This window comes from Parasteatoda tepidariorum, chromosome 4, assembly GCF_982258835.1.
Source record: "Parasteatoda tepidariorum strain Cologne lab strain chromosome 4, Ptep-v5.0, whole genome shotgun sequence".
In the NCBI taxonomy this organism is placed as follows: domain Eukaryota; kingdom Metazoa; phylum Arthropoda; class Arachnida; order Araneae; family Theridiidae; genus Parasteatoda; species Parasteatoda tepidariorum.
Window position 1 is genome coordinate 45502424 of NC_141758.1, and position 27228 is coordinate 45529651.

At 31.2% G+C, this 27228-nt stretch overlaps 1 protein-coding gene across 1 annotated transcript; it reads left to right on the forward strand.

Moving 5' to 3' along the window:
• The first annotated feature begins 9855 nt into the window (after positions 1-9855).
• Positions 9856-15179, forward strand: LOC147810937 (uncharacterized). Its single transcript, XM_087162161.1, has 3 exons — positions 9856-9873; positions 11805-12525; positions 12820-15179. Exons 1-3 carry the CDS (start codon positions 9856-9858, stop codon positions 15177-15179), a joined length of 3099 nt encoding a protein of 1032 aa, XP_087018287.1.
• Positions 15180-27228: the final 12049 nt, after the last annotated feature.

The following is a 27228-nucleotide window of genomic DNA, read 5'->3' on the forward strand; positions in this document are numbered from 1 at the left end:
TACCATCCCAATTTTGATCCTCTGTAGAAGGGAAAACTCCCCCGCTTTGGTAGCCAGCAGGTGAAGTCACGCACTTTACGGTTGAATAATTTAACGGGAACTGAAACCGTCCACCCTCAACTCCTTCGCATGTTAATCAAAGTGGTCACGAACCTGCTCATTGACCACTGCCAGTGATGCTTGACTTCAGTGAACTGTCTCTGTCACTGGAACTGTCACTGGAACTGTCTCTTGCTATCAGGGCAATGCGGGACAGGCAAAATTTAGAAATCTCTAATTTAGAAATTTTTTATGTGAGTTCTCTTTATGAAAGATATTGTATAAAATTATATCTGGGAATCGCATTTCATATGCATCAGGTTTGCTTCCATTTCTTCAAAAAAGGGGTGAGAGGAAAGGAAAGGCGATGGATTGTTTACTTTGCAATAAACCACACTTTCGCGATTTCCTGATTTCAAAAATCCAGTATTTTAGCCTATCTTCTTGAAGTAGAATCGTCCTGAAATACTAGATCTTGATTTCGAAAATGAACAATAATTGTTTTATTGCATATATTTTTAAAGCAATAAAGTCTTTTAGTAATGACAGTTTTTGCTTTATGTGAAAATATTATTAATTTTTGAAATCGCAGATATGATTCATGAAAGTAAATATTGCTTTCTTATAGAATATTTTTTGGCTCTGCACAACGCTTATAAAAACGTTAACAAAAACATAAAAAAAAGTTTCATTAACAGTAAAAATAATTTCAAACTGCAATCATGATGATCCTTAGCCCGTAAATCTTTTCTATCTTAGAATATTCTTGTGTAAAAAATCCAGTCTACTTCAGACTGATTAACCCTTTCAAGCCAAATTTTTATTAAACATATTTTTCATACTTTTTTCATTAGTTTCTATTATTTTAGGTGAAAATAAGTGAAAAATATTAAATTTAACATTTTAATAATTTATGGTTAGGAAATACTGCAGGAATCACCTGTATCTTTTTCTGCGTTAAAGGTTAAACACTAATTTTTCAAATTAGCACTCATTTGCAGTTATTAAGAACCAAGACAAATAGTTATCTGTCGAAATTTCTCTTATTTACAAAATAAATTATTAATAAATTTTTAAATATGAATGAGAAAAAAATTAAAACCACTTTTTTTGGATTTTATATTTTAGTGCATATATAATTCCATTAAACTAGCATATTTTATTGGTAATTACAAAATAAACTATTAAATTTTCTATAATTTCTTAATGTAACTCTTTGAGATCATATTAGTTTTGATAATCACTGTGATATTTCCCACATTCCTTGCAGCACAACCTTACCCACATCGAGCAATTTAGAAGCGCTTTAAAATTTAGACTTCAGGGGTACGATACGTCCATTATCAAGAATTAGAGAAATCATCAATTGCTGCACATTGTTAGAATCTTGGGCATAAATTCAATTCTCCAATCTCAAAATTATTTCCACCCTTTCACATCAGCTTATCTCGATGCCCTGGAATCTTGTTTTATTCATGTGAATACTGATAAAATATCTCAAACTTATTTTCGGGCAGATAAGGAATAGCATCTTATAAAGCAAAATCATTATTTATAATGAATTTTTCTTTTTTTTTAAGTAACTAATAATATCACTTATTTCTAAATTTCAAAAATATTCTATTTTTTTCAGTTTTGTTTTAAAATGTTTATCTATTTGATTTTGTTTTAAAATATTATTCTTTAATATCTTAAATAGCAAAAATTTATGTACGATTTATGCACGTGTATTCCTAATTATTATTAAAATTCTTTCAACCTGTAGATTTTTATTAATATGTATTTCCTTTCCCTTTTGGAAAAATAATTTTTTTGTTGATATTTTAAAAGGAAAAGTGGGGAAAAAAGCTAAAGACACAGATAATTAAGTAATACCTAAAGAAAAAGAGTTTCTTTTCACTATAAAACTCTATCTGTCAGCATTCACGGTGAAAAATATGATTAAAAAAAAGAAACTTCCATCTTCTGTCTTCTTTCTTAAAGATTTAATTATTCAAATATTTTTTATGTTCCAGTCTAATTTAAAATTACATTATAATATTATAAAGAAAAAAGGGTAACGTTTTTTCTTCTTTTCTTACGTACTGATAAAAAAAAAAAATTTCAATTTATGTTTCTTTTTTTCGTAACTTTAATACTCTTTGCTATTCTTTGAATAAAATATATTTACATAGAATTAATTTATCAATATCTTTACTCCACAAATTTTAAAAACAAAATCTTTCAAAAAAATAACTGAACAGCAAAATTATAACCATTTCTTCTAGCACTTCCAAGAATTTTGTGACGAAATAATAAGGAATGAGATTGCAGAGAAATAATTGCTTAAACTATCAAACATTTTTTGTTCTTAAAATATAATTTAACAGTTTTATTATTCTAAAATAAATTTATCGTTTATGAGTTTTAGCAAAACACAATTTTGTAAACAATAAGTAATCAAAATTTATTTGGGAAAATCATTGGTTACCAAAGAAGGCAAATTTGTTGCAGCGAGAAATTTCTATTCCGTGCATCAACCAGATATTGCATGTTTGCTTATAAATGGTGTTAAATAAACTTCAATACTTTGATTTTTAACAAATTTAAAGTAAAGTTTTGTTCTTAAAATATAATTCAACAGTTTTCTTATTCTAAAATAAATTTATCGTTTATGAGTGTTCGCAAAACACAATTTTGTAAACAATAAGTAATCAAAATTTATTTGGGAAAATGATTGGTAACCAAAGGACCAAATCTATTGCAGTGAGAAATTTCTATTCCATGCATTAACACCTAACCAGATGCTGCATGCTGTTTAAAAATGGTGTTAAATAAACTACAATACTTTGATTTTTAACAAATTTAAAGTTAATTTTAAATTTGAAGGATATTTTACGCATTTTAAATAAGGATATGAAAAAACAATTGTTTCGATCAAGTAGTTCACTAATAATTACATGGGATATTCCGGAATACAAATTAAGAAAGTTAAACTGAGTAAATTTTCTGAATCTGAATTTTCACGAAATAAAATATTCAGTAAATTCCAACATATGGGAATAAATTTTCAGTGATTCCAAAGATTCTTTCCTTATTCAAATCTAATGAAATTCAAATAAATGCTTAAAGAACTTGAGGTAATATAATTAAAAGCCACATTTCGTACATGATAGCACTTTTTATGGTGAGCAGGTTTCCAGCAGGCATTAAATTGCTTCTGTGTATTGTGCTACACTGTTTGAAATTTCTCAAAAAAAAAGTGGTTATATTACAATTTATTTAATTATTATTTCGTCATATTTAATCAAAACAGTCAAATAACCAGAAAAATATGATATTAAAACTGTTAAATGTGAGGAAAATAGTTTATTGGCCGTTTTTACCAAATACGGTTAAATAGCCAGAACTTTATCCTCGTCAATTAGGTACTCAGCCAATGAAAATCGAGCACACGTTCTTCGAAAGCTTTAAACTAAGCCATGAGATAAGAATTACAAATTAATATTTTTTCCATTAATTTGTGCCTAATAATCGAATAGTAATAAATGTGTGGGGAACACCTTATAAAGTCCCCTAGTTCCATACAGCTTGGTACATACTTTTGTTACGAAGGCTAATCTGACAATCTCATGATGTACTGAACCTGGATTCAAATTTCAGCACTAACATGGTAATATTTCCTCCATTTCTTCAACACATGAGGAGTTTCCAGTGTTCAACTCTCCTCAACAGATGACTCAGGACTGTTGAAACACAAAACTCTTATTCGCATATACATATATGACAGCACCACAGAGCTGCTTGATCCAAAAAGTCTTGCATTTCTCTCTCAAGATAGATGGTACTTCTAGATAAACTAATTGAGCAACAAGTTATATTTTGCGTGAAATTATCTCCGGATGTACAAATTTTATAATTGTATGCAATCAAAACTTTAATTCGCTTAAAAATTTCTCGAAACATAGCGATATATGTGAAAAATAAAATTAACATTAAGGGTCCAAGCTTTGGACCGCTCTCCTGACCAAACTATTGGGACCATTTTTCTCCGATTGCGGCTACCCCGATATTTTGGGGGTCAGAAATCTGAATCCATCGAAAGAAAGGAATGTTTAGTCAGAGAAAGGATGTTTTTATGTCTGTTTTTATAACTTAAAAAATCGTTTGCACTAATTAATTAGCATATTTGGGGTCACCCCTTCGAACCATTAAGATTAAGTCCTAGAACGTCATGATCCGATCATTAGATCAGAAGTTGTAAAGGGTGGTCCGCTTTTCATTTTGCTCACTGTAAGCCCCAATAAGGTTTTTTTTTAAATTTCTTTGAAAAGCTTGCTGATTTTTATGACAAACACCGAAGTATTCTTAAATATTTATCTAATTAATAAAAACTAATTCCATAAACTACTGGTGTTTTATTTGTTTTCCTAATTCAACTTAATCAATTTCTTAAAATAAAAAAAAATGAAGTAAAACCAATATTAAAATAGTACCTTTTTATGCTATTTCTTAACTTTACTGCAAAATTGTTTATAGGAACGAAATAATAAAAAATATATTAAATAGTATGCTCAGATATGTGCATATATTCATGCATATAATCATCATCATTGCGACACATGACATATATACAACATTAATGAAAAATTTATAGATAGTAATCAAAATAATTAAATAAACTATTTAAAAAAAATTTAACGTGACGTGTGAAGGAAATGAGACAATAGAATGACAATTTATAATCCGCAAATGAAACAATAGAAATGACCGAATGAATTATTTCAGCGCTATCAACTAAAATCGCACAGTTTCAGCAGACTAGTCACTTACCACCAGTAACTCACATTTATTTTTACGGACGCACAGTTTAAAAAGCATAAAATACTTACCTGAAGAAGCAGCCGAAAAATTTACCATAAATATTGTAATTAAGAAAATAATCGGCCTACTTTTCTTGAGCCGCATCTTTAAAATTGCTGACCTAACTCGGGAAAAACTAGAACTATGTGAGTCGTCTTCTTTAAATACTTTAGTACCGAGACGTTTAGCTCTAGAATATTTTGGAATTCCAAGAATAAATCTCCCGGATCTTGTGAGTCAATTTCTTAGAATTTTTAGATTTAAGATTGTTTTAGATATACAATAAAATATTTTATTGGCGAGAAACAATGGATATTTTTACTACATAACTTAGATATAATGATAAATATTTATCAATTAATCCACTTACAATTGCTTGTCTTACTTTTTATTTTAAAGATCTAATTACTAATTAAAATAAAATTTAAAGAAATATTTGGTTTTTTAAAAATGATAATTATTTTTGTGATAAATATTTTTATTTGGAACATAATTATGGTATTTTATAAACAGAAACAGATTAAAGTATAACTTTAAGCTAAAAAAAATAAATTTTTTTCCTAACACAGATTTTTTTAGGATTTTAATCAAAAAAAATTTTGTAATATATTAAATGATTAATAGATGTGCATTTTTTTTATATCCAAATCTACAAAATTTTAGTAGACTCTAAATAATTTCTAAACAAATTAATACAAATAAGACATATTTTTTTAAAGGTAACTAAAAGCCTTCATTGAAATTTTGACTTGGAAACTTATACTCCCGGCATATTTAATACAAGTATAAAGATTTTAACAATAATCTTGCATAATTTAATTAAATCTGTACATTTTTCGCAATTTCAAATTAAATAAATGAATACTAAAAATTGAGGCCCTCTGAAAAGACAAAATCAATCTGGTGTATTTAAACTAGTGCAATTGTAAAGGAAAGTGATTCAATTTTAAACCATGAAATTACCATAAATTATATATCTAGATAATTTATGTATACACGAAGAACCCAATTTCAACTCTGTAGTTGCATTTTTGCAGTCTGTAGACTCATATGGTACTTTTTCAAACAAGTTTAACGATTAATATTTTTGAAATATTTATAAAATTTTATTATTTATTCAATCGCGATTCCTGTACACTTTTACACATCTTAGCAATTTCAATTTCTTAAGTTGTAATAATTTTTGCATAGCAAATCAAAATGTAGCGTTAAATTGAACACACAAAACAGCTCTGCCCTTAACTATTTATTAATATAGAGCAATAATATTAGACATGTCTACTTCAAATACGGAGTTCATTGCTCGTTCTTCCGTAATTGCTTATTTTTTATTCGTTACGTCATCCGCGACAGCGCAGTGGTAACAGCACTAAACTGTCTTTGTGAAGAAATGATATTCGATCCCTATAGGGGGCTTGAAGCTTCAGATCGATGAGCACCAGTTTATCTGATGGCCTGAGCGCAATATTTTTTTGTCGTATGCCTGTTTAGGCAGTGGGGGTGCGATTGTTCCTGTTTTTCAGTGGCGCCATCTATGGCCAGGAATTCGACTTCTGCCACGACATTCACACAACCACAACCCGTTTATAGGGCGGGTCACATTCACACACTAAGAAGAAAGGACATAGAACACACACAGAGAGAGAGAAAGAAACATCCATGCCTTGCCCGGGATTCGAACCCAGGACCTTTCTGATGCAAGGACAGTTCCCTGTCCCCTACACAGGCCGGTCGGCGATTGAGCGTAATGCTGACCACTTTACCACAATCATGTCGTGTGTCACGAAATTGTGGCTCTCTTACCTTCATGTCTCTCTAGCCTACGGAAGGCTGTTGCAGGAATTCTTTTATATCAGGTAAACTCAAGAAAGATAAAAGTTGATGAGGGCACCGAATTTATATTTCAAAAACTACCTGAAACTAAAAAATTATTTTCTCAATAGCTACGTTTTGGAACGCATTACTACAAACCTAAATAATAAAAAATCACTGGATTTGAAATGATAAGTAACAAGCTACTTACTTAGAGTCAACTCATCAGGGAAATCAGCTTGATTGTTCTAAATCATGTGTTGGGCCGCTATCAATAATCAATAGCTTCGTTGTCGGTGCCGAATAACACTGATTACAGTTAATCTTTGTTTTAACGAGTTGAATTTCATAAAACGTGTTTTACTTAATCTAATATCGCATAGTTTCGGGGAAGAAGTACAAATGATTGTAAAGAGAAATTGGAATTATTTAATTAATTCATTTCTGTCTGTAAATGCATTTCAATTTTGTGCATGATTGCGCAGTGTTGATTAATATCGATTCTTGTTGGGGTTTTTCACCTCATAAGAATAACGGGTATTCAACTTGTAAGACGTTATTCAATTGCTTATTTTAGAGAAATATATTTGCTTCACATTTTCCTAATTATATTTCACTACATTTTTTTTTCAATAAATACCAAGTGAACTATTTATAAACTATTATTACTATTAAAATTTTCCATTTTCGGAAGAACTTTTTTATAGAGAACTTTGCTTACTTTATTCCACATTTATAAAATGTTCGATTATTCTTGATTGTGTATCTCTTGACAATATTTCTGATAGCAGATTTTATTGCATAAGTGTTTTAAAGCATTTTTTGTTAACTGACAATGTTTTTATACGCCAAGAAGTTAGGTACTTTAAGTACTACAAGTTTGTTTTTTGGGGGAGAGGGCGGAATAGAGTGACAAAATATTTCTTTACCATTGAGGAAATTCATTTCCTCGTAAAAGGGACGATAGTTATTTCGTCACTTTCACTCGGAGCCTATACCAGGAAATAATTTCATCAAAACCGAAGAAAGTTTCGTGAAATTTGATAATCCGTTTCTTACAGTGTGCCGCAGACGCTTCGTGTCCCCATGGGTTTTTAAAAAGAGAGATATTTTTATACGTATATTCCCCGTGACTAATAAGTGTAATAATCTAAATAGACTTATCAATGTAATAATCTGACAATATAAAAGAAAAATGGGAAATGAGCTTTATTCTTATGCTTTATTTAGAACTATCACTAGTAGTGTTATAGTATTCACAATTAAACTGATGAAAAAGTTACAAATATGCCTATTAAAAAGTACAATCGTATTCTTTATGCACTGGCGTACTTATTAGTGGTATTACTTAAGCTTATGTAGGCTTATTAGTGGCTAGCATGCTAATTAGTGGTATTTTATGAAAAGAGACTATTGGACTATTTTTTCATTGATGATTGAAAAATGCTTACGATGATCAGACTATTGAAGAAGCTCCATATCCATATAGAAGTTGGTCATTAAAACTATAAGGTGTGTTACATATAGGTATGTTTACATGCTTAGTCTTATCTTTCTGAAGAGAAGCACTTTCACAATGTTTTTTGACTGTTTATGAAATATAATGCGAATCAAACGTGCATTCACTATAACATCCCCAGTTAGGTTTTGAGGAATTTTCTTTTGTATGAACTTTCTCAGAATTGTTCAATCCAGGAAAAGTAGTAGCTGCCACTTTGTAAGAAGTATTTTTCCGTTTCTTAAAATTCTTCAACTTTTTGGTTTGAGATTTTCTCGTTTTCTTCCTGTAAGTACGGCTAGTGCTGTCATGGTGCAACCATTGTTCTGGTTTTATATTCTTACTTATTGAATCTCCATCACCAATTATTATGTTTACAAAATGTTTATAGACATCAATGCCATTTGCTCCATGAGAACAGCAAGTGCATTCCCGGTACATCCAGCGTTCTAACTTCATCCTCTTACCTACTGCATCTCCCTCCCCTATGTCATTGCTGACAAAATTGTTCCAGATATCTACGGAGGATTTATTATTCCTGACCATTTGGTTGTCTTCAACACACCGACTTGCAGTAGCTGAACAAGCTTGAAACTCTGTTGTGCTTGTGTTTGGGTGATCACGTGACTTCTGACGTCTTGATGAGTACCAACAGCCGCTTATAATTATTATTAGCACTAACAATAAGCTTGCAAATGGAAAAGTTATTAAAATCGTTTTAAATATCAATAAATTGCTATTGCCTTTTCGCGATGACTCTTTTTTGCTTAATTTCATTTCTGAAGTTGAGTTAGGAAGGGATACTTTTGAATCCAAATCAAATTTTTTCCTGTTCTTCAACTCAACAAGATCATCCCGTCCAGAGTGATATATGTCTTTGTCATGTCTTCTTTTACCATGTCTGCGTAAGCTTTCATATCTATAACGAACTTGGGGATGTTCTTTAAATTCACCCAGATTGTAATATTTTTCACCAACAGCCCTTCTAGAGCTATCTTTCGAGGGGAACTTTTGGTTCAGCTTTCTTTGATAGAATAAAGGTACATTTATATCCCTTTCTTGGAATCTTAATGGTGAATGGCTTATATGGTGTTGTGAATCATCCGTTTCATCAATATTTCCTGATAGTTTCTGAAATCGAATGTAAGCTTTTGGTTTCAAATCATTATAATTTATACTTTTGACTTCTGATCTGGAATGCTGATAAATACTTGGATATGCCGGATGTAAGTAAAATAATATTGCAATCAAAACTACTATGATTTGCGGTTTTTGTTGGTTATTGTAACACATTATATGGCATCTTTAGAATTTTGTTAAGTATCAAAATGTCATTAAAATAACCATTGTTGAAATTAAACAATTATCCCATTCTTTTATCCACAACAATTCAATTTTCGTTTCACATAACAATGGAAAAAGAAATCGTTGTGGGATATTCATAAGCACAATGTGTCTGCATGATGATATCAGTGATTAATAGCTCATTTGGTGCATGCTCAAAAGTATTGTATCATACACTAGATTTGAGCTAAAGTTTTATCTTAGAACGTAAACCTTTTAATGCATCTGGTTGAGTTCTCTTAAAACTTACGACTACAGAGACACAGCTAATTCTTATACAAACGGGTAAATAGACATTCGTCGGCTAATCCAGTAACATGATGTCGTTAAAGTTTCTGGTAAACAGATGCACTGATGTTATCGGTAAATATCATTCAAATTAAAACTTGCGACCTAAAATAGTCATTAGATTAAAAAAATTTATTAATAATTCTCTTACTATTATAGTTCTAGTTTTAATAAATGTATATACAGTGCCCACCGGTTTCTATAATCACTGTTTCACTTTTTCTAACATTTAGGACATAATGAAGGGAATTTATTTGAATTCGTATATCTCTAACATTACTAGAATTACATTGAAATTTAGATAAGAACACTAACTTTCATTAAGACCTTTAATTAACAATTAAATTATAAGTTTAAGTAAATTTACTTTAATAAAATCTTAATGTATGATCAGAATGCTGTTGTAAATATATATATATATATATATATATATATATATATATATATATATATATATATATATATATATATATATATATATATATATATATATATATATATATATATATATATATATGTTGAGGTTTGAGTTTGAGATTAGTTATAGTTTTGAGTTTCCTGTGCTGGCAACATCTTATTGTTTTTATATTCTTTTTGGATGTAAATAAAGGTTAAGTTTTCAGTTTGTTCTACGTGACTTTCAGTCTGATTTGCTCTCAACAAAATCCAACATTTGGTGCCGAAATAACTCGGTAAGTCATACTGAACTTGTTATACATAATTACTTTCGTCAAAAATCTGAATTGGAATGGCTACCGGTAGTGAAAAACTTGTAATATTTAAACGCAAACGAACAACGCTACGTACCGCCATTACGAAACTAACGACGAAATTGAACGATGCTGCTAGTACACAAACTGAAAAAGAATACAACATTGAACGTTTACAAGATAAAATTAAAGAATTAACCTTGGCAGACGATGAAATACATAATTTTTTAAATGATGAAGAATATCAGGAAGACATAATAGAATGCGAAAGATACACAGAAAATGCTCATTTGGCGTTATTTAATTTCAAAAGAACAGCGAATCGGAACACGAATTCAATTTCTGAAACATCGCCAACAGCTGCCAATATAAATAATTTTTCAGCTTCGCCTTCAAATGTTACAGTAAAGTTGCCTACAATAAAAATAAATATGTTTTACGGCGAAATTGAAGAATTCCATAGTTTTTGGGAGCGTTTTGAAAACTGTATCGACAAAAACGAAAGTTTATCGCTGATTGACAAGCATGTTTTTTTGCGGGGATATTTAGATGGAGAAGCAAAACGAATAGTTGATGGAATTAATATAACTGCAGAAACATATGCAACAACAAAGAATATTTTGAAATCGAAATATGGCGATAAAGATAAAATAATACAGGCTCATCTCGATTATTTAGAAAACTTAAAACCTGTCAAAAATCACTCTCCAGCAGCAATAAATGAGTTATATATTGATTGTAATCGAAGAATACAGGCTTTAGATGCTTTAGGAGAAAAAACTCAATCATACGGAAGAATTTTGGCTCCTAAAATACTTCGTGCTTTTCCTCATGAAATCTGTCGTAACTGGATTGTACATGCCAAACGTGAAAATTTTGGTGAAAGCGATATTTCAAAATTAATTAAATTTTTATCAGAAGAGGTCGAGGGATCAATTACTGCAAGTAATATTAAAAGTTCACTTGCTCCAGACTATCCTATTAAATCCTCTTTAGAAAATTTTAACGTGAATTCTAAATCAGTTACCAAAAGTAAAATAATGTCACCATTTTGTCCTTTCTGTGAAACTGTCGGACATTGGCCTCAGCAGTGCAATGTTGTAACGGACATAGACATGCGCATACAGAAATTGAAGACTGGTAATAGATGTTTTTTGTGCACTAACCGAGGACATACTAAAAAAAATTGCCCCCGAAGAGAAAAATTTCGCTGTGCCAAATGCAAGAGAAAACACCATACATCAATATGCAAACCTCTAACCAATGAGCAGCCTGTGGCTACATCTACAAACAAAATTGATGTATCGCCTTCCAGTTTCGTTCATTTGCAAACTGGGCCCACTGGCATTACAAAACTGACACGTTGTCTATTGGATGGTGGAAGTCAATCTAGTTTCGTTTCTTCTAATCTTGTGGATACTTTAAAACTCCCAGTCATTTCAACCAGACATTTGGAAATTCAAGCCTTTGAATCCCCAGCTAATGTTGGCTACATGCGAAGACAAGTCAAATTTCAGTTATCAAGTATCTGGGACAAATCTAAAGTTAATGTTACTGCATTTGAAAGCTCCAACAAATATGCATCACACCTACCTTCATCAACGGATGTTTCACTCTTTGCTAAAAACAGGCGAATGAAACTTGCTGATCCAGATGATTCATTGTCGAACTTACCAATTGAGATTTTAATCGGTGCAGATTACTACTGGATTGTTATGAATTCTGAAGCTCCAGTCAGGTTGTCGGATTCTCTGGCCTTGGTACCATCAAGTTTTGGTTGGGTACTTAGTGGAACTCGATCACACGCAACAGTTTCCTTCATTTCAACGGTTCATAATGTTGATGTGGATACTTCAACTCAGGAATTAGATAATGTGGTACGAAATTTCTGGAACTTAGAGAGCATTGGCATACAACCAACACAAGAAAAAATAAGTCCTCACAACTCTGAACTCTTAACGAACTTTCATCAATCTTTTGAAATCATCGATGGTAGAAGAGTTGTAAAATTGCCTTGGAAACCAGAAGTTCAACTTTCGTCGAACAATTATGAAGTCGCAATTCAACGATTTAAATCTTTAACAAGGAAAATGCATGCAAATTCAGAATTCAAAGAAAAATATATTGAGCACATGCAAGATTACATTGATAAAAAACACGTTGAAGTTGTTTCAGAAACACATAATGAGGAACGTTTATTTTACTTGCCCCATCACGCAGTAAAGAAAATCACAAATGGAGAAACTAAGTGGCGTATAGTTTTTGATGCATCTTCACATTCTCCAGGTCACCCAGCTTTGAACGACGCTCTTGAAGTAGGACCAAATCTTCTTCCCGATATCTTAGCCACACTGTTGAGATTTAGACTTTCTAAAATAGCAATCACTAGTGATGGGCGACAAGCATTTCTGCAGCTGATTCTAGCAGAAGAAGACAGAGATGCAACACGATTTATTTGGTACAATACTACATATACTCCTGATGGGAGACTCCGCACTGAAGATAAAATTGTAACCTATCGATTCACACGTCTTCCATTTGGACTCGTCTCTAGTCCATTTTTATTAGCAGCTTCTCTTCGCGAATTGGCTTCAAAACACAAACAAGCATATCCTACAGCAACTAGACACATTGAGAATAACACCTATGTGGATGATTTTGTAACCGGAACGTCTACGGATACTGAAGCTCTGATTCTTTACCAAGAACTGCAGCAACTTACATCACTTATTAGCCTACCATTAGACAAATGGACTACAAATTCTAAGATTTTGAAAGATATGTGGAAACAAGAAAACGTCTCGTTTAAGGATATTACGCAAGTCTTGGGTGTTAAATGGGATACTAACAGTGATGTTTTTCAAATTGATGTGCAGACAAAAATTGTTCAAGCATGTAAAGAACCAGTAACAAAACTCTTACTACTGAAGTTGATGTCAAAATTTTACGATCCTCTAGGCTTGTTTGCTCCAGTTACAGTAGTAGTAAAGATATTGTTTCAAGATACATGGCTTAGTGGTATTCAGTGGGATGAACTATTACCTCCATCTGTAGCACAGCAGTGGCACAAGTGGATAAATGAATTACACTATCTGAATGAAATATGCATCCCAAGATGGATTGGCTTTTCCGAAAATTCCGACGTTACCATACATGTGTTTTGCGACGCTTCGGAACGTGCATATGGTGCTTGCTTGTACTCTCGTCACGCAGATGATATTTCTACAGAGATCCATCTCATTTGCAGTCGAAATAAACTAGCCCCAATCAAAAGGGTCACCCTTCCGAGACTTGAATTGTTAGCTGCACTACTAGGAGCTCGCCTACTCCGATACTTTTGCAGGGAAACGAACATGAATTCCCACACTGCCATACTATGGAGCGATTCTACTGTAGCTTTAAGTTGGATAAAGGGAAATCCTAACCAGTGGAAAACATTTGTCTGCAACAGAACAACAGAAATTTTTCAAAACACTACTTCAGCACAATGGCGCCACTGTCCCGGTACAGATAACCCTGCGGATCACCTTACACGTGGTACCTTTCCATCACAATTATCGATTTTAGAATCTTGGTGGCACGGTCCGAAATGGCTAAAACATGATCCAGAAACTTGGCCTATCAAAGTTTTGTCTACACTTACACAACCTTTAGTTGAAGCTGAATCACGAAAAACCAAATTTCAATCCTCCTACGTTGCAACTACAAAACCCATCATAGATATATCTCGTTATAGTTCTTATACGAAACTTCTTCGTGTCACTGCCTGGATACTACGTTTTGTATACAACTGTAAGACTCAGCAACGCATAACTCATGAACTGAATTGTAATGAAATAGAGAAAGCTAAAAACTATCGGATACAGACTGTACAGAATCAATGTTTCTCAGCTGAAATAAATGCCTTAAAAGCGAAACGTCCCCTGCCGAAAAAATCCAAAATTTCCTGTTTCAATCCCTTTCTCGAAGATAATTATTTGCGCCTTGGGGGAAGGCTGCAATTTTCAAACATTTCTTCTGATACTCGACACCCTTTATTGCTCGATGGTAAACACTATTTTGTCCACCTTTTGATCCAGCATACACACATACGACTTCACCATTTAGGTGTGCATATAATCCTGTCCGAGTTACGTTCAACCTTCTGGATTTTAAGAGGACGTCAAGCTATAAAGCAACTTATTCACAAATGCCTACCTTGCAAACTGTCCAAAGCGAAATACGGAAAACAAATCGAAGCTCCTTTACCTCCTGAAAGAATTGTACCTTCTGCTCCATTTACTACCACAGGAATTGATTTTGCTGGACCCGTGAATATTCGATGTTTGAAATCAAGAGACACAGCCTACATAACACTATTTACTTGCGCAACAACACGTGCATTACACATCGAACTTGTGTCGGATCTTACCACAGACAAATTTCTTTTGGCACTACAACGTTTTGTTGGCCGCAGAGGACTCCCACACACAATCTATACCGACAATGCTACCACTTTTCATGCAGCAAATAAGGACTTGATTCTGCTATGGCAAGTTCTGTCATCAGCTAAAACTCAGCAATATTATGCCCAAAATGGCATAACTTGGAAATTTATCGCCCCACGAGCGGCTTGGTGGGGAGGCTGGTGGGAACGCCTAATATGAATTGTCAAGCGATGTTTACGAAAGGTACTCGGACGAGCACTTCTTGACGAGGAAGGTCTGTCCACGGCCCTCATTGGAATAGAAGCCGCTCTGAACAGCCGACCTTTGGTATACGAAGATGGAAAGGATGACAGTTCCACAGCCTTAACACCAAGCCATTTCTTGACAGGACGAAAACTAACGGCCATTCCATCCAGCCCAAATAACAACACAAAGCTAAGAAAAATCTACAAGCAGCAGCAGGACGTAATCGACTGCTTTTGGAAAAAATGGTCTAAGGAATATTTGCTTCAATTGCGGTCATTTCATCAAGTTCGTAATCAGGACAATATCATTAACACCCGAATTGGCGATATTGTACTTCTACAAGAAGATGTCCGACCACGTCACATGTGGAAGAAAGCTAGAGTGGTGAACTTGCATGAAGGACGAGATGGAAAAATAAGATCCTGTGAGCTGAGAGTTAATGGTCACAATATAACCCGTCCGGTAGCTCTGGTCATCCCCCTCGAGGTCGACCAGGGTGGGGAGGATGTTGAGGTTTGAGTTCGAGATTAGTTATAGTTTTGAGTTTCCTGTGCTGGCAACATCTTATTGTTTTTATATTCTTTTTGGATGTAAATAAAGGTTAAGTTTTCAGTTTGTTCTACGTGACTTTCAGTCTGATTTGCTCTCAACAAAATCCAACAATATATATATATATATATATATATATATATATATATATATATATATATATATATATATATATATATATATATATATATATATATATATATATATATATATATATATTAGGGCGTATCGAAAAAATCGAAATTTCTTAGATCTTTCTGCGGTAGTGCGGAAAAGATGTGAATTCCTATTATTAAAAAATGAGCGGAATCTTAAAACTCTGGGTTGATATCTTCTGTTGCCTCAATGGGCCTAAAGTTCCAAAAATTCGACTGAAAATGATTAAAATACAAAAATTAATACATAACTACAGATTTCGTTGATCGGTTTGAGGTAGCACTTGAAAGTTACAATATTTTAAAAACAACAATTATAAAAAATTTTAGAATTACAGATTAATATCTTCTGCTGCCTCATCGGCATCTAATTTTGGAAATTTCGACGCATTTTGGTACTTTTTTGTATAACTGTTTACTGTTTGCACAATCGAGACAAACTGGATTTGGCGCTCTGCCAAAAAAAGTAAAACAACCTTATTTTGAACCCTATTTTGACAGTTCTTGTCAGTCAAAGATATGGTGTATCCAACAGAACCACGGCTGCTATTGCATGGTGTGTTATGAAAGATTTGGGTTTAATATCGGATTCACATACCAGCCTCGTTAGAGACAAAAATAAAATATGGAAGGAAAAATCGAGAATATACAAAGAAATTGTCTCAAAATCGAATGAAAATCGTTCCACTATATATGGCCTTTATTTTGATAGACGACATGACAAAACTTTAGCATCAGAAACATACGAGGGCAAGCAGTTCCAAAGAACAATTGTAAAAGCTCATTACTGTATTCTATCGAAGCCTGATTCTCCGTACATGGGACATGTTACGCCTGTAAGTGGGTCTAGTCTTCATATATCTAATAACATTTACGAATATGTAACAGGTGATTTATTGGATGATTTTAGTAACCTTTTTGTTCTCGGGTGTGACGGCACCGTAGTGAACACAGAAGTGTTTAATGGCGTAATTCGTAGGCTTGAATTGAAACTTCAGAGAGCAGTGCAATGGATTATCTGCTTACTTCAATTCAATGAGTTGCCATTACGACACCTATTTGAGTCCATTGACGGCAAGTCATCTGAGCCCACATCTTTCACCCGAGACATTGGACGGAACCTCAAAGGATGCGAAAAGCTTTCAATTGTTGCTTCTAAAAGCATTGAATGCGAGATGCCAGATATTGATCCCACCACTCTCAGTTCAGATCAGAGATACTTATTAAGCATTTGCACCGCCATTAGTTCTGGCGTTTGATGTTCAGATCTAGCTAACCGGGAACTAGAAACATTGAATTTGGCTCACTGGCTACCAACTGCTAATCGAATACTGAGGTATATCTGCATATCTACATCAGGTATGAGGTATGACATGAGGTATATCTACATATCTATTGATATATATCTACATTAGACCCATCAAACGAGTTGCTAACTTTAGTTGTATTTATTCTAAGAGTCTACGCACCCTCATGGTTTCGAATAAAGATTCATCATTCCATAAAAGGCAGTACTAGACACCTGTGGCATTTCATCAATTCATCTCGCTACTTGCCTAAAAAGTATCGTGACGTAATCAAACCAATTATTTCTCGCAACGCTTACTTTGCAGCTCCAGAAAACATGCTTTTGGTCATGTTAACGGATGAGGGGTGCCATATTAGGACCCTTGCAACTCGGTGGATTATTAAGGCAAGGGAAGTTAGCCCAGAAGGAAATTGTGTTCGCAGATTCGTTATTCCTGCTCTTAACTTTGGAGCAGCAGACTATGTAGATATCATTGACTGGCAAGCTTGTTATGTGTTCTCCCGTTCTCAGAGAGATCAGTTCTCAAGAACTTCTGAAGATGATAAGGAACGGTATGCCAATGGACTGCTGGAACTTTATTAAATTTCCCTCACACACAAGTAGTGGAGCGGATTGTGAAACTAGTTACAGCAGCTTCGGGAAAAACAGTTGGGCTGTTGAGCAGGGATAGATTTATTAGAGCGACACTAGAATCCAGAAAACATATGTCAAAATTTGAGACAAAAAATGATTACAAACAGTAGTGCTTTTGTCATTTGTGTGTTTAAGAGGTAAAATGAAGTCTCTCTTCCCATTAAAATGAGGTAAGTGTGAAGTTTATTTACTTAAATTTTTTGCCTTCATTTTCCAAAATTTTGTGGCGATGAGGCGGCAGAAGATATTAAAATATAATTCTAAAATTTTTTATGGTTGTATTTGTTATAGAATAGCAACTAGTAAACACTACCCCAAACCGATAAACGAATATGGGTTTGTTTAGTATTTTTTTTAATTTAATGATTTTTAGTCCAATTTTCGGAACTTTCGGCCCCCTGAGGCGACAGAAGATATTGACCCAGAGTTTTAAAATTCCACACAATTTTTAATGATGGGTGTTCACATCTTTTCCGCACTACCGCAAAAAGATCTAAGAAATTTTGATTTTTTCGATACGCCCTAATATATATATATATATATATATATATATATATATATATATATATATATATATATATATATATATATATATATATATATATATATATATATATATATATATATATAAGTAACAAACAACAGTTACAAAATAACACAACAGTAACAATACAACAGTAACAAAATAACAAACAACAGTTTATAAAAAATAATAATAATAACGAATAAAAAAAAAATTTAAAAAAAAAAATAAAAAAAATCATGAAATGTTAATTAAAAAACCGGAAAAAAAAAGGATATAATCTTTTCTTCAGCCCACACGATTATATCCGCAAAACAGAGTGCTTTCTGATATTGTATCAATAAAGCCAAAGCTAAATAAATTAATACAATAGTGTGAGGAGCACTCAAAAAATTTTTTTAAAAATAACAACAAATGAAATAGATCACAAAAAGTACAAATAAGTAAAAATAACCTGTAAAAACAGATAATAAAATGTAAAACATGTAAAACGATAAACTGTTGTTTGTTATTTTTTACTTATTATTTCCCCCCCTTTTTCATATGTCTATTATTTTTCTTTGTTTTATTCTTCGTTATGAACTTATCTAATGAGTTCTGTTTACTTGCAGCTTAAGCGCAATAAATGAAACTTATTGTTTTTCTTAACTTTCTTCGTGTTTTCTTGTATTTATTTATTTATATATATATATATATATATATATATATATATATATATATATAAGCAGCCAACAACTACGGAGTGTCCGTAGTATTTCATTTTTATATTTAGGATGGTAATGAATCTTATAAATTTCTCTTTAATTTTTATGTATATAAATTTAATTTAATATGATTTTGACAACCACTGATTGCAAATCAATATTCTAATATATAATAGCAAGTTATAGAAGCGAGACCGGAACACTAAGTGAATTTCTTATGTGATATATTCTTTCCCAATGCTGCAAGACTTAAATAAAGATTATATTAAATTACTCTAATTGAAATTTCTGTTCCATACGAATTAAAGAAATGGCAAATTTTCTCTTTTACAACCTTAGCTGCGTAATAGCGAAAACGAAATTATTTATATTAAACGAATTACTTCCGTAATAAAAATATTTGATTTTTCTTTTAATGATATTATTTTCTTTTATCTTCATTCAGGCAATTTAATTTGGCAATAAAACTTTTCAATAAAAAAATTAAATAATTTATTTTATCTTTTACTAATATTTTTCTTTCAAAAGCAATTTGAAATTTTTTTTTCTTTACATTACGAAATTATTTGTTATGCCCTTTAATTTTTCAAACTTTTTTTTAATTTTGCACAAATAAATAAAGTGGGGATAATAATCCTCCCTTCAAATACTAAGCTTTTTTGAAAAAAACAGTTATCACTTTGTAGCCTAAAGTAATTTAAAATATCATCTCCCAAGCTGCATACGAAATAACACAATAAATTTGACTGAAAAATTTAATTCAAATCTAAAATATATATCTAACCTTTTTTTATATAATTGAACATAAATTACTTACTTTTGAATTGGGTTTTTCAAATTCTCTTTATGAATTCATCTTTATCAAAATTAGACTTGTTCTTTTTAGCGATTCAATTATAAAAATAAAGTAATTCCTAGAAATTCTCTAGCGTAACAATAATGAAACTAATTCCATTATTTCAATTGTATTTTGTTGCAAAAGCTCTTGTCATGCTTCAATATTTATAACATTAAATTTAACTACAATTGATTTTTCCATTAATATATGTTCAAATTTTAATCAAGCATTAATATTTCCGCTTATTTAATTAACTTCAAGTTTCACTTGATTCCTTTTTTAAAACAAGTTCGATTTTAAATCTCTCCAATCGCTTAGTTACCATCTGTTGTAACATATGCTTTAAAAATTTTTGCTTAATAACTTCATTTCAATTTCCATCATTGATTCTTGATTGATTTCTGGAGTGATGTTGAAGTGATATAAGAAGATATCGCATCTGTATCATCCCATCAGATTTCAAAGTGAATTAGAAGATAGCGCCATTTGGCATTCCTTCAGTCGAACAATCTTTCAAAGTAAAAAGCAAACCTACAAGAAGTCATAATCTTTTTTTTTTCATAAAGTGTACCTTGAGGAAAAATTTACGGTCAAAACTACCAAAATATGATAAGTTTTCGAGTCTATAGTTTTCGACCAAAGAAGCTCAGTAATTTTTACCGAAGCACTTTGGTAATGATTTTGGTAAAATTAACAATAAAATATGGTTTTATAATGTGTGATAAAATGTGCTAAAGGTTGTTTTGTCACGATACCTTAAAGCATGGCACAGAAACTATTTCCTTGGTAAAATTTACTTTCCAGTTTGGTATATTTTACCAGCTAAATGTGCGGTAATAAGAATTATAATTTTGAAAAGGATAATTTCCGGTAAACTGTTACCATATGAACGGAAAAATTACCAGATGAATGGCTGAAATACCGTATATTTTGGTTTTATTAACCAGAATGTTTTCCTCTAGAAATGTGACTACCATACAGTATGATAATTTTACCACAATTTGTTTCTCCGTAAAGTTTTCCCTTTCTCGGTTACTAATTTTATTTCAAATTTAATAATACAAACCTTATCTAAATCACCTCATAAATCTTATTTGATTTGTGTCGTGATGTAGAAGTGATATAAGAAGATATAGCTTCCATATCACCCATTAGATTTTAAAGTGACATTAGAAGATAACACTATTTAGCATTGTTATAAAATAGAAATGCCCTTACTTTTTCACTGAAATTGTAATATTTCTGAATTTTCCGCAGAGTTAACATGTGTTCCCGGTTTTACCTCCCTAGAGGGACAAAACTAGGTGGTTTTAATTCTTTTTTATTTTAAATTTACAAAAAAAAATTGGGATTCAATGACTTATTAGGAATGATATATTATACGAAACTAAACAATAAATATCTTGATTAAATCTGATAGTTACGTCTGATAGTTATATCGAATAGGCTAGCTCCAAAATGTCTTCGTATCTTAGCCACCCAGTATTACCACACTTTTACCCCAGCATAAGAAAATAAAATCGCTCATTTCTGTATGGCAGCATACCTTTTTTTTAAATGACCTTATTTTTATGCATTAAACTTCCTTATTAATTTTTTAATAGTATTTACTTTCTTTTGAAACTTATTTTATAATTAAATTTACTCTCAAAGCGTGTTTGATACAAGATTTTTAAAAAAAACTGCGTTTCCTTAAATTGATGAAGAAGCTTTTTTAGTTCCTTATAATAAACCTCAAAGTTTATTATAAGCAACTAAAAAAGCTTTTAAAAGCTGAGAAATACTTTTAATCAAAATATGTCATTGCGGATTTTAAAAGCAATTTCTAAGAAAAAAATGGTTGTCTTTTTGAGGAATAGAACCACAAATCCCAGGTACCAAATTTCTATAATGTATATTTGCATGTTTTATAAACTGAACAATCAAAAGTTTGAAGGAACCTGTAGAAACAATTTCATCTATTCAGGGTGTTATTTAGTTTCCGTCCTCAAATGTGTATTTTTAGAATACTTGCACAGAGAAAATAATTCTGGTAAAATTACGGTACTATATGGTAGTGATGTTTCTTGTAAAAATACTAGGATTCTGGTTATAAAAACTGAAATATACGGTATTTAAACCATTCATTTGGTAAGCTTTTAGTTCATATAGTAATGGTTTACCAGAATTTCTGGTTTTCAAAATTTTCGTTCTTTTTACCACACATTTAGTACCAAATACAAAAAGGAAAAGAAAATTTACCCATGCTCTAAGATATCGTGATAAAATTACCTAACTTTACAAACTTTTGTCACATATCGAAAAATTATATTTTGCAGTTATTTTACCAAAATCATTACACCAAAGCACTTCGATAAATATTACTGAGTTTTTTAGTGTTCCCATACAGCCAGAAACACGTTACATTTTACTATATTCGGGTAGTTTTCATCATAGTTTTTTTTCAGTGTGTCACAGATATAGTTAAATAAAAGATTTCAAAATAATATGTAAGCGAAGGTGAAACAAAAACGCTAGCGAATTTTGTTGAATGACTAATGAGGAAAGTGGGACGAAAAACGTAATTATCAAACTTACTTTCAGAGCTTTTTTTATTTGAAATTTGAAAGAAAAAAACTGTGCTTAATTAAATTGATCAAAGAGAGCTCTCTAAGGTTTATCAAAAGTAAATAAAAAATTCTAACTAAAAAATACTTTTAATCGAAGAACATTATTTACATTGGTACCAATATGATGAGTAGGGGAGAGTGGGGTCAATTGTAACAGGGTACGATTGTAACAGAGCAAAAATCTCGAGTGTCGGGTTCTAGATTTGGTTCCTAGGTGGCGCACAAGGTGTATTTAATAAATCTACATGTACACCCCTGCTGGCAACCATTTTTATGTACTTTCGAAAGAGTTACATCACAAAAGATATTTTCAAGGTACGTAAGTACTTCCTTTGGTATTAGATTATTATATTGTAACAAATTAATTTTGTTTAAACAAATAAAAAATATTAACCGAATATGTAAGTGGACACCTTAATTTACATTTCAATAAGACAGAATTAGTTTTGTTAATTAACTAGCAATGTTTTAACAAATGAAGCTGAAATGGCGTCTTGGGGACGATTGTAACAATAAGTAAAGGGACGATTGTAACAGATGAAAATAAATAATCTTATGTTTACAAACCATTTCTTAACTCTTTAAGAACCACCAATAGTTTCCTATATCATTTATATTATGTTGCATGTGCATTATTTTATATGTCACCTTTCACAGCATAAATTAAAATTTTTAACCCCTTAAAGTTAAAAGTTTAACCCTTTAGGTCTCTGCTCATTATTATTTTTACTCCTAAAATATCACTACTATTTTGATCAATAAAAAAATATATTACAACTATGATAATATGTATAATTAACAATGTTTTAGTTGAATTTATGAACTGTTAAAATTGACCCTGTAAGTGGGGACAATTGTAACAAGTGCACGACTGTCAAAAATTGTTAATAGCTAATATAATAACATTTAAAATAAGGTATTTATTTTTTTTTTCTAGTAGAGGATAGTCTACTTTACTCGTCTGTCAATTAATACCAATAATATATTGGATGTTTTGTTAGTTAAAAATAGTTAAGTAAAAAATGTTACAATTGACCCCACTCTCCCCTACGTAAAGACTAAATAGCAGAAAAAATAAATTGATGAGACAAAATAGCAGAAAGTATATATGCAACAATTATAAAAGTTTTTCAATTTTTATCCGAATGTTCTGTAATGAATTGTAAAAAAATTAAAGAAATGAAACCATTATTGCTAAAATTTCTAATATAATAGAATATTACTTATCCAAAGGACTTATCTATAATGCTTGTTATGCTCTTTAATGAACGATGCAATTGTCTTAGCTTAGTACTGCTATTCTTTAAGAGCACCTAACAACAGTTTAATGAAATAAAAAATTCCCATAAAAACATTTTTAATTATAACAAAAGCATTCAATGTTAAGATACAAAACCTGACCCTGGATATCAAAAAAAAATGACCGAAGATGTGAAACTATCGAAGGAAAACTGCGAGAATAAAAACAGTACGTTTTTCCGCGTTCTGTTTAGAAAGCCAATTAATGCATTCTAATCAAATTTCAAAATTAGTTACTAAATTCGTCAACAGATGATGCTGCTGACTGAACAGTCGACTCTCTGAAATTTTTTCTGCCTGAGATATTTGCACGGGGGATTGCATTGCTATTTGTTAGTAGTTGTTGTTGCTTTACCGAAACCAAACTGTACTGAAGTAACAGTATACAGAAAAAAAATTTTTAAAACAACAAAAGGGCTTATATCATTTCCAATTTCCGTTAACGGGTTAGTATATTAAAACATCAAAAGGCTTACATAATTTCCGTTTCCTGTAATGAATTATTATACAACTTTAAATTAAAAAAAACTAATCTCAACAAAAGACAACTAAGTCTCAGACGTTCCAAAATTGTCTGCATCTTTTCATTTTTTTTTTTATCTCGTTGTGCAGTTTTCTACAAAATTTTTAGGACTGTTTATAGAACTCCTACACTACAGAAGATGGTTATTTTTTGACAGGTTTAATCAGATAACACCATCATCTGTTGTCAAACTTTGAATTTGATTTTGAAATTTGATGAAAATAATACAAGTTCCTTAAGCAAAATGCAACAGACCGTACACTTATATCCCCTTCCTTTCTTCTTTTATTGATTTTTTTTATTAATTGATCATTTTGGGATATCTGGTAACTACGTACAATAAAATATAAAGTCCATAAATGTCCCCTATTTAATTTTATCTTTTTTTATATTTTAAACGTATGCAATAATTTTACTCATAAGGAATTTTTAATTACATACATAGGACAGAAAATAAGAGCTGTTAATGTTCTAATGTTATCAAACTTACTTATTTCAGAGTCGTGCAAAACAGTTTTGAATAGAATTAAAGATAACATTTTAAAAAATACTTTTTAAAAACATTTATCTAATTACTTTGAAATATACTGAAGTTACTAAATAAAATTGCTAAAAAATAAGATCTTATTTCAAAAGAATTGCATATGAAAATTTTCGTTCACTAATAAATCTAAATTCAAATTAAAAATACTTTCCCTGGAGTAATCTGAAAATCTTAAACTGTCATATATTCCAAATAAAATACAAACATGAGTTTAAGAGTTAACAACATAAGTTGTTGAATTTGAAGCAATTTCCCATACGGGCGTTAAAAACAGAACAGTCAGAAAAAAAATCAAAAATGGCTGAATTATTCAAAGCTACTAATAAGTTTTCTTTATTCTGTTGTGCAGTGTTTTTTTACAGTTTATTTTTTAAATAAATAACTCTAAATGTTCATTATTTCAAACGCTTTTCTTTTTGCTTTACTCAGCAAGCAAATATTGCATAAATTAAAAATACTTTCTGCTTCACTAATTACTTTGGAACGTATCAAATCCGATAAAATCAGAATTATTTTCCATTCCCTCTTTTCCAATTAACCATTTTTATTTCATAAATTATAGAATCTCTCTTTTCTCCTTGTATTTAAATATAAATTTATTAGCTTCTTTTTTTTTAATTTTTTTTCCAGTTATTTCCTTAATTCAACTTTTTTAAAACTTAGCTTCAATCAAAATAAACGTGCCAATTCACAATTATTTAAAAGAAACCTTTCTTTTCGTAGTTTTATGATTTTCATTTCAAAACATTGCACTGCGAAATGGAAAAGAATAAAGAAACAATACACTTTCAATATGTATTAAAAAGAAATTCATAGCAAGACTGAAAAATGTGTAATGTTTCTAGAGCCTAAAACACGAACTCCTCATCAGGACGACACTTGTATGATGAAACCAACAAAAACGAGTCAAATGTCAATTATTTAAAAAAAAAACTTTCTGTTTGTAGATTTATGTTAATTTTCGCTTCTAGACATAACACAACGAAATGGAAAAGAATACTGAAATAATCCATTTTCAACATATAATCCGAAAATAAGACTTCGTTTGCTTCAGAGTAAGACTGAAAAATAGGTAATGTTTGCAGCGCCTAAAACACGAACTCCTCATCAGGACGACACTTGTATGATGAAACCAACAAAAACGAGTCAAATGTCAATTATTTAAAAAAAAAAAACTTTCTGTTTGTAGATTTATGTTAATTTTCGCTTCTAGACATAACACAACGAAATGGAAAAGAATACTGAAATAATCCATTTTCAACATATAATCCGAAAATAAGACTTCGTTTGCTTCAGAGTAAGACTGAAAAATAGGTAATGTTTGCAGCTCCTAAAACACGAACTCCTCATCAGGACGACACTTGTATGATGAAACCAACAAAAACGAGTCAAATGTCAATTATTTAAAAAAAAAAAAACTTTCTGTTTGTAGATTTATGTTAATTTTCGCTTCTAGACATAACACAACGAAATGGAAAAGAATACTGAAATAATCCATTTTCAACATATAATCCGAAAATAAGACTTCGTTTGCTTCAGAGTAAGACTGAAAAATAGGTAATGTTTGCAGCGCCTAAAACACGAACTCCTCAATAGGACGACACTTGTATGATGAAACCAACAAAAACGAGACAAATGTCAATTATTTTAAAAAAAAAACTTTCTGTTTGTAGCCTAATGTTAATTTTCGCTTCAAGACATAGCAAAACGAAATGGAAAAGAATACTGATATAATCCATTTTCAACATATAATCCGAAAATAAGACTTCATTTGCTTCAGAGTAAGACTGAAAAATAGATAATGCTTGTAGCGCCTAAAACACGAACTCCTCATCAGAACGACACTCGTATGATGAAAATCATTATTCATGTGAAAACTTATTAGTAATGACTGAAGATACGCGTTGCTCTGTTGATAAGCGTTGTGCTCTGGGAGCTCAAAGTATGTCGTATTTTTTTCAACCATATTAATATTAGAAGTTAATATATGCATATAATATTGCATATAAGGCAAAAGACGGAAGTAATTATATTGTTTGGTGAGGAATTTAATACCAATCACAACAAATCACATGGATGCGCTGGAATCTTGTTTTATTCATATGAATACTGATTCCTTGTTAACGACATTAATTCCTCAGTATACCTTTCCAAAACGCGTGGAAATGCATTTTACCTTGATTTGCCCCTCCCGAACTATATGTTTCTCCTTGTTCCGTTTTCCATCTTTATTTTTATTTTTTCTTGGGTATTGAGGTTTTTCTATTTTTCTTTCTCACCTTTATTTTCTATTTTTTTGTTGGCAACTTTACGTTTCATACTTCAAATCTCCTTCG

Bases quoted from the DNA above. Each gene is read 5' to 3' on its own strand.
- LOC147810937 (XM_087162161.1), top strand. The intron at 12,526-12,819 runs GTAGAAGAGTTG...CACATTCTCCAG, and splicing joins ATCTTTTGAAATCATCGATG to GTCACCCAGCTTTGAACGAC.